General features: G+C 37.2%; 1 protein-coding gene across 1 annotated transcript in view; it reads left to right on the top strand.

Annotated features, from left to right (window-relative positions):
• The first annotated feature begins 6,697 nt into the window (after positions 1 to 6,697).
• The window catches only part of LOC108523934 (histone H3-like), a 4,033-nt gene continuing 1,061 nt past the window's right edge, over positions 6,698 to 9,669 (top strand). Inside the window, exon 1 of the mRNA XM_017864702.1 lies at positions 6,698 to 6,755. Within this exon, the coding sequence (XP_017720191.1) occupies positions 6,698 to 6,755 (58 nt within the window). The remainder of the gene's footprint in view (positions 6,756 to 9,669) is intronic.

The following is a 9,669-nucleotide window of genomic DNA, read 5'->3' as shown; positions in this document are numbered from 1 at the left end:
TTTTTAAAGCAGAAACAGGGTTTCACCATGTTGGCCAGTCTGGTCTTGAACTCCTGACCTCAAGTGATCCACCCGCCTCAACTTCCCAGAGTGCTGAGATTACAGGTGTGAGCCACCATACCTGGCCTTGGGGCTACATTTTTAATTGTGTTGTTCCACCTGAAACATCCCCATTTCTCTTCCAGCCATCCTTAACTCTAATATGTCATATTCCCTATTACTTTTTCTGATAAATTTCTGGTCCAGTTCATCTTAGCAAAGAGCCTGAAATAAAGTAACACCTAAGAGACAGTTTGTTGAATGAATGACTCAGCACTTTGAATATCTATATTTATCTAAAACATGGACAAAGTATGTTGAACAAAGTCCATCTTTGTTCAACATATCAGATGAGGGCAATTTTTATAAGTGTTTCCTGATTATGAAAGACGTGTCAAACACTTAAGTTTCCTAATTTAATCCTCTTAACCACTGTGAGAAAGAATGAATATTATTATTATCCTCATTTTATTGAAATGTAAAACAGTCAAAGAGAAGTTAAGTAACCAGACCATTGGTATGACACAAATTCAGTTCCAGGTCTGTTTTATGACAAATCTCATGACTATATTATGCTATCCATGGCTCACAGTATATTAAACACCTTCATAACTGGAGCATATCATGAGAGGCCACAAGCAGTGTCTAAAGCAAGCGTTTTCCAACAGAGACCTTCAAGGAGGAGAAAGAGGGTATCCCAAGAATGACAGTTGAATAGACGTGGCTATTTGGAATCTAGGACTAGAAATTTATGACATTAAATCAATCATCAAAGATATTTATTTACTACAGCTATATGCTATTTATATACAAAGCTGCAGACACAAAACTGAGTCAGAAAACAATTCTTGGCCGGGTGCAGTAGCTCACGCCTGTAGTCCGAGCACTTTGGGAGGCCGAGGTGGGTGGATCCAGAGGTCAGGAGTTCTAGACAAGCCTGGCCAACATGGTGCAACCCCGTCTCTACTAAAGATACAAAAAATTAGCTGGGGATGGTGGCATGTACCTGTAATATCAGCTACTCGGGAGGCTGAGGCAGGAGAATCGCTTGAATCCAGGAGGCAGAGATTGCAGCGAGCTGAAATCGCACCATTGCACTCCAGCCTGGGTGACAGGGCAAGACTCCGTCTCAAAAAAAAAAGAAAGAAAAGAAAAGAAAAGAAAAGGAAAAGGAAAAGGAAAAGGAAAAGGAAAGGAAAGGAAAAGAAAAGGAAAAGGAAAGAAAAGGAAAAGAAAAGAAAAGAAAAGAAGAGAAAAGAAAAGAAAAGAAAAGAAGAGAAAAGAAAAGAAAAGAAAAGAAAACAATTCTTTTGGATTGCCAGCCTTTGAATCCCAGTGGCATTGCTATGATTGGCTACAAAGGAAACCTGCCCCCTTCATGATTTTTATGACACCCAAGTCCACACAACTAAATATGTAATTTTACTAAAAATATAGTAAATTGCAAATGCAAACATGCTTTAAAGCAAGCTGCTTTTTCTCCCATACCCAAACAGCTCAGCTCCAAGCACCACCTAACTGCTACATAGAAATTCTAAGGTTGCCACTGCTGAAGGCTGGGATCTGTTATCAACCGAATGTTTGTGTTCCTCTAAAATTCATATGATGAAATCTGAATCCAGAATGTGATGGTATTAGAGGGTGGGGCCTTTGGGAGGTAATTAGGACAAATGGGTAGAACCCTCACGAATGGAATTAGTGACCTTACAAAAGAGACCCCAGAGAGCTTGCTCTCTGCTCTCCACCATGTGAGGATACAAGAAGATGGCATTCTGCAAACAAGAAGAGGGTTCTCACCAGAAACCCACCATGCTAGCATCCTGTTCTCTAACTTCAAGCCTACATAACTGGGAGAAATAAGTTTCTGTTGTTTACAAACTACCCAGTCTATGGCACTTTGTTATACAACAGCCTAAGACAGGTTCAGAACATCAATCAGGAGAGGAGGGATCAGAGCTGTAGTCACCAGAAGGGTGTTCAGAACCAGGTATGTGGAAGAATGAGAAAGGAGTTACTAGCATGAGGCAAACAGACAAAAATGTGTTCACAGTAGCAAAACAGGAGTCCAGTTACTAGGATCAGGGCACAAGATCCAAATCAGGCAGGCAACTGTAGGCAAGAATTTAAGCAAAAGACATGCGAGGCAACATGGGCCTCCAAAGTGATTCGATTGACAATAAGTTTTGTTTTACTTTAGAGCTGCGGTACAAAACCATGAAACATGAAACTTATACTTAAGATTCAGGCAGACCCAGTTTGTGACCTATTTTACAAAGATTATTTTACAGGGTAACAGTGCTGTAAATCTAGGTAAGAAGCTAATTAGTCACCATAACTATCTTGGGTAGTAAGCACTGTATATTTCCCAAATGTATTTTTTTAAGGTAATTCACAGCCCAAGAATGATTTCATTCACTTGCTTGGAATTTTTTTAATGACCATCTTGAAAATATGTACACATCTCTTCAATAAAAAATGGTTTTCTTACGTGAATTTAAAATTAGGCCTAAAAATACAGTAGAATTGACATGTCATTAGAAGTAATAAATATCTCCATACTACAAGAAAACTGTCTAATTCAAGATGCAAATTGTTAATATATAGCAAATAGAAAGTCACTGCTGGATAAATAAGTAGTACTAGTAAAATTTAGCCCCCAGTACATGGCGCAATTAAGTCTACTTTCTCGAGGAAAGGTATAATGACTGAAGGAAGTCACGAATACTGTATATTTACTAATATCAATTAGCAATTTGTTGTGTTTATATAGCCAACTAAGCCAGGTGACAGCAAAAATAAATCCAAGTATCACCTACTTGATAGAAAGCTTTCATTCAGAATAGCTGATTTTTCAATTACATACCTTTAAAAAACAATCAAAGCAAAAGGACCAAAAGAAACAAGGTTTTTTTGTTCTAATTAGAAAAGTTTTATGTGTTTGTGTATTCATTCATACTTTGCTACTCTTTTCACTTTAATATAGTCCTACTTACAGAATAATAGATTTAGTTTATAAATAAAAAAATTATTCAAAAACCGCCTACTAATGCATTTATCTTTGTATTAATACTTTGGAGGTACTGGATTTAAATACCTTCTTAGAAATGCAATTCATCCTTCTTCTTTGTCCCGTTTCTTCTTGGATTCCCTCTTTGACAGTCTTATAAGACCCACAGATCTTCACTATCAGCTTTCCCATATCCATCATATTTATCAGATTGTTAAATTATTTTTATTAGCTCAATCCACAAATAGGTGGGGTCCACTGTGCCTTTTAGCAAGTTCAAAATCCACACAGGTAAGGGTTGGGTTATTTGGATGTCATTTTACAGATTTTTTTCACTGGACATCCTGCAGCAGCATAAAGGAAGCATTTCTTAGTATGTAACATCACCTTCCAACTTCTCAGGGTACCACAGCCTAGTGGGGACGAGAAATGGGCTGGCATTAAGAACGCTCCACCTATCCTCCAGAAAGCTGAACCATCCACTGGCTAAGTGCTCTAACCTGGAGAGCATGGGTCTTCTTGGGCCTGCGTGGGCCAGTGTAGGCCCATGCAGGCCAGTACAGCGTGGGCAAGCACCAGAGCGCGCGTGCATGCTCCATAGCTGACACCGACTCTTGAGTCTCTGTTTTTTCACATTTCCTCCCACTTCTATGACATTTAGGGATATAGGAATAATCTCATTAGTCACTAACCTCAGGAAGTGTACTGTTTCAAATGATCTTTGCTGCTTATAAAGTACCACTTATAGCCAGGCATGGTGGCTCATACCTGTAATCCCAGCACTTTGGGAGGCTTAGGCAGGTGGATCACCTCAGGTCAGGAGTTCAAGACCAGCCTGGCCAACACGGTGAAACCCCATCTCTACTGAAAATACAAAAATTAGCCAGGCCTGGTGGTACACGCCTGTAATCCCAGCTACTCGGGAGGCTAAGGCAGGAGAATTGTTTGAACCTGGGAGGTGAAAGTTGCAGTGAGCCGAGATCACGCCACTGCACTCCAGTCTGGGCGACAGGGTGAGACTCCATCTCAAAAAAAAGAAAAAAAAAAGTGCCACTTATAAATAGAACTGCCATATTTAGTAAATAAAAATACAGGACACCCAGTGTAATTTGTACCTCGGATAAGTAGTAATTTTATTTTAATATAAATATATTTCATGTAATATTTGGGACATACTTATACTTTTTTAAATTCCTTGCTTTTATATCTGGGCATCCTGTAACTTATCTGCCAACCCTATTTATCAAGTATGGGTCTAGATAAGGAGTCCTGATTGTATGATAATCAAACCATCTTCTTGGGAACAGTGCCTCAGTGCCTTAGTTGACTGTATTGCCTTGCAATTTCAGTGGTCTAGTTGTTGGTCAGAGATGTCCAGCCGCAAGACTGCATTTGTAGTACACATTTGTGCAGTGAGGTAATGATACCTGTGCTTTACCAGAGTACACGCATGGTTTTAAAAATTTATTGGAAATATTTGACGATGTCCAGTTCAATGGACATTATTTATTTTGTCCCCAAACTAAATGTCTCCCTCTAAAAGCAAATGGAAACAGGTACAAATTTACACCATATAGCTTTACCTACATGAACAAAACCACTTGGAGACCAGATTTAGAGACTAGCAAGTAGTCTGCAGTTCTGCTCTTCCCTTGTACATGGAAGTTCCCTGGAAATTGTTTGGTTCACCTTCCAGTAACTACAACGTTGTATAATGGCAACAAGCCTGACAAGCACAGCTCTCTGAGTTCTGAGAAAAAGTTCATTTAGTCTTCCTGATTCCATACTGAATGTGGTAGAGTGTAGCTTAGAGGTGATCAGCATGTGGGGAGAAGAGGATTATTAGGCAGGGACAGCCCAAGTTGTGGCTAAACTCCACAGAATACAGTAGAAAAACCAAAGGAAGGCAAAGACACAAAGAACCATTGATCATACTTAAAAGATTAAGCCTCAGGAATGATTGGACAAAGCCAGCACTGTGGGATCACCGTGGAGGAGATCAAAAAAGAAATTCAGTAAAGCTAAAAGAAACCTGTAGACACATGTCACCAATGCAAGCCAAGGATGGTTAGACAGAAATAGCCCCCTGCAGATATTTCTTACAGTAACTCCAAATAAAATCGTATTCTCTGAATTCACAATGTAGTCTTTACTCTTGTCATATTTTCCCAAGTCACAGTACTCACATACATATAAATATAGAAATTGAAAGTCTCTTCCTTCATGTTCAAAAAATTTTAAAGATACATTTTAGATGAATGACATTTCAGCTCAAATCACAATTGAATTTTCGGGGACAGTTACAATTCAAAATCATGATGCTCCCTATGGATTTATACTTTGGTTTAAAAATGTTAGTTACATTTGAATGCATTTGATTTGTTGTCTTTTCTGTTTGCGTAGAAAAAAAAACAGGAAAGATGACTATAATTATGCATACTTTGCAATGATTAGGCATTTAATATGCAATAAGATATTTGCTAGGGAAGTATGTCTATGGCTAGAACAGAGAACAGGCTCCAGGGTTATGTCAAGCTACAAAGTGATATGTATGCGAATGAATTCTCAGGCTCATTAATCATTTTTGTACTTGAAGTGCTAAACTGCTAATGTTACACTGAGAGTGAAAATGAAGTAATTAAGGAGTTTAATAGCTGCAGTCTTTTGAGAAGAAAACAAGTTGATAATGCTTCTTTTAATATGTTACATAAATTGGATTTTTTGTTAAATTACAAAAACCGGGTTCATCTATTGTGTAGCTTCAAACGACACAAATCATTTGATTATATTTGTATATGGGGCCAACAGATTGCTATGTAAAGGCAGTTCACTAAACCATCCCATTTATAACAGAAAGTCTCGGTTACCAAGAGCACAAAAACACCTATCAGGTTCTCATCTTTTTTTCTTTTGATGCACTAAAGCTTACTTCTCAAATTATCTGTGGTGAAGGGCCAGTTTCTGTTCCTTTGTTTCCAATTCATCAGAGATACATTACTTCACAACATGCAATGCCAATGACTTGAAAAATGGAACAGAGAGACATACAAAATACAATTCCCTTTTAAAATTACTGGATCCAACAGATACAACAGTACTCAGTCGGATTCCTATAAAAGTTTCTAATAACCTATTCTCAATTACTCCATAGACCGGAAATAATGTGAGGCCCTGCAGCAGCCCGAGTTGAAAAGCACCACTCTAAAAGCAGAAGTCTGGAGAGCAGTGGTTTGGCCATAAACTGACACCAGTTCACTTACTGGCTGCATATTCAGGTCACCTGAAGGCTAGGGACACCTATGAGGAACTAATATTCTGTGTAAACCTCCTGCCACCTTTAGGGAGGACTATGGACTTGTCTTGGCAGGGCTAAGAAGTGCTCATGGATGAGCATCTCTGCTTGCTCCCTTCAATTGGAATTTGCTTTTTTTCTTCTTTGGTCACTCTAAATACTTTCTTCTTCGTTCTTTCCCTTTTCTTCCCTTTCATTCTTTTTCCCTCTTTTCCACTTTGGAGGTATTTTCATACAGTTAAACACTGAGACCCTGAAGCTGGACAGAAATGGGTTTAAATTGTGATGCTGCCACATTCTGACTATGAGAAAATAGGCCAGTCATTCAAACCTGGTAAGTCTGAATTTTCATCTGTGAAATGGCAACAGTATTATCCTCTGTACGGCATGAATGTGATTCTAAAATTAGTGAAAAGGGTATATTAGGTGATCATGGAATGTTATTCAGCCCCTCACCCTCTTCCTTTTGTGGTTCTTTTTTGGTGTCCGACAGGGAAAGCTGCACTATTATGTTTAAATTAATGTATTAGCAGTTGTGCCTGCAGCTTATAAGAAAATTCTTATTTTATAAGAAAATTTCTTCTCAGAAAATTAATTAAATAAAGCCAACCAATCAGCCAGCAAACCAGACAAACAACAGACACCACTATATCTTTATCCTCTCCCAGTTAATGGTACTATTTTCCACAGTGGTCCAAGCCAGAATCCTGGGAGTCAAACTCACACCCTGTCCAATTCTAAAACTGTCACTGACTCTGTAAAATTACTCCTCCAAAGTAGTTCTCACACCATTTCTTCATTTCTGCTCCCTAGCCACTACCTCAACTCTTTTCTTAGGTTTTAAATACAATCCTCCTGAATGTTTTCTCAAACTCCGGCAATCGGCAATCGATCATCTTCAACATTGCTACCTGAAGGCTCTTTCTAAAACAAAAACCGGCTTGAAGCCTTCCCTGGAGGCTCACCCTCTGTGATCTATGGGGAAAAGGTCAGAAGCTTAACTTTTGGTCAGATACAGCTGCCACAGTTTTAAATACCATAAACTCTTTCCAAATTGGTTGGTAAATAACAGCTTCTCTAGACCCAGGCCACACAGGCCACACTCAAGCCCCCTCCTCCAGGCCCTGCAATCAACCACCATCTAAAAACAAAGGTTAACACCTGAAGGAGCAAAGAAGAGGGAGCCTCCCACCTTTCAACAGAACTGTTTTGATCATCAGTGTCCCAGCCTTACCAGCTGGAGAATATTTTTAATAAGTCTCCTGCTTACAAGTCTTTTACTATCTCCTTCACTGTGCTTTGAGTATATGCTACTCTTATGCAGGGACAAGCATGTAGCATAATTTGATGCAAACATGAAGCAGATGTTTGAAGATAAGGCCAGGATTGCCACTCACCATACTCAGAAGGACACAGGCTTAACAGAGAACATTATAGAATATAGAGTGTTCTTTGAACATTAGAATATTTTATTCTAATTTGTCCACTGGGTATCAAATGTGAATTGGTTTTTCTTACCAACTTATATTGTATTTTGCATACTAACACTGTTAGCAATTAATAGAGTTTCATGGTAGAAAGAATTGATCATTGTATATCCTGTCTCCTACAGTTAGTACCATTTTTAAAAGGAGACAATGTTTTCACATTTAAACACAGAATACTATAATTATAAACATCAAGCCTATTTCAAAGATTTTTTCACTGATTAATTTAATATAAAATATATTACTAAGCCTTCTCAGAGATCCATTCAATCTCAAAATTATTTAACGTAACAAATTCCCACTATGCAAAAATATTTAGAATACAAATTGACCTCAATCAAATAATATATCATCAGCATTTACTTGTCAATGCACATGTATGAGTTTTTATATGATTAGCTAAACATTTTCATAGAAATGCTAGTTTTCTATTTTCTTTTTAATGATACAGTAGATACCCTTGACTGAATTTTATTTTCATGCATCAGTTGCATATTAATCTTGAACACATGTATGGGACTAGATGTAATTAGGTAGTTTTTCTAAAATAAATGCTGGTATTTTAAATTTTAAGAACAAATTTGCCTTCCTCAATTGAATTTTATTTTTATACTTCAATTGCACATTTCACTTGAGATCTAGATGACTAGATTTTTTGTAAGAAAGAAGCAGACTTAAACACAGGAAACCTAAACCAGTCTAGACTTGGAGCTGAGTATAAATCATAACACCTCTTTTGCTAATATAGAACATTTTAGGGTGGAAAGAGGCCAAGGTGTACATTTAGGTCTGGCCCATCTTTGAGTTATAATTATTATTATAGCCTACTCTGCTTTCTCCCCAACCTCCTCTTGCCAAAACTATTTTTAAATTATACTTGTAATACTTTCTTCTTCTGCTGGACTTGCTGACTTATTCCACGTTTCCCATTCCCAGTGTGATGAATCTCTTCATATTTTTTGTGACTTTTCTTCGATATAAGCTGGTGGTGTCTGCCGGCAGTTGACATTTACTCAAATAGTTAGGATCACTCGTCATATCTATTCCCTGAGAACTGTGCAGATAGAAAATAATCCCTTCTTAATCTCTTAATTCTCAGAGTACCTAGTTCTAAAATTTCCTATATTTCTAAACGTGTTATTAGATAGATGTACATATTTTTAGTCATTCCATGTCCTAGCTGTCATTTCTAAAATAACAAATTTATAATAAACAAATTTGAATTTGAGTATCCTGTATCTAGTAATTCATATCATATGTTACCCTTTGGAAGACAAAACTTGACTTTTTCTATTTTGGGGAAAACTGCAGGGTCTTAGTGAATAAATATCTACATATTTAATTCTTATCTAAAATACCTATTATTTAATGACTAACATTTTGACAAGAGTGAGAGATAAAAAAGAGAAAAAACAGATGTAACAAATAACTTACATGTATTATAAAATCAAAACACTAATAGATTGTTTTTTAGGGGTCAAAAGTATTTCAGTGCTTTTGAGATTCATTATTTATCCTGGGCATGACATGAGAAAACAGAAATAACTAGAGTCAATTAAGTTTAATGGCAACCCAACAAGTGAGGTGTTACAGAGTAATTTTCCCTCACTCAGACCTGAAAAAGCCAAGATAAACTATGCTAGTAAGAATATTTGTTTTCCTGCCCATCTTCTTAACATCTAAATCTCAAAACACCGGTCCCCAAAAGTAACTGTCTTTTTAAAGGCAGATTCCTGGGCATCATCCAAAAAATTATTGTTCATTACATCCAGGATTAGACCCAAGAACCTAAGAATCCACTTTTTTTTTTTTTTTTTTTTTTTTTTTTTTTTTTTTTTTTTTTT

Source organism: Rhinopithecus bieti, unplaced genomic scaffold (genome assembly GCF_001698545.2).
Source record: "Rhinopithecus bieti isolate Rb0 unplaced genomic scaffold, ASM169854v2 scaffold_79749, whole genome shotgun sequence".
NCBI lineage: Eukaryota > Metazoa > Chordata > Mammalia > Primates > Cercopithecidae > Rhinopithecus > Rhinopithecus bieti.
Note: the sequence above shows the minus strand (reverse complement) of the source record. Positions and strands in the feature narration are given on the sequence as shown.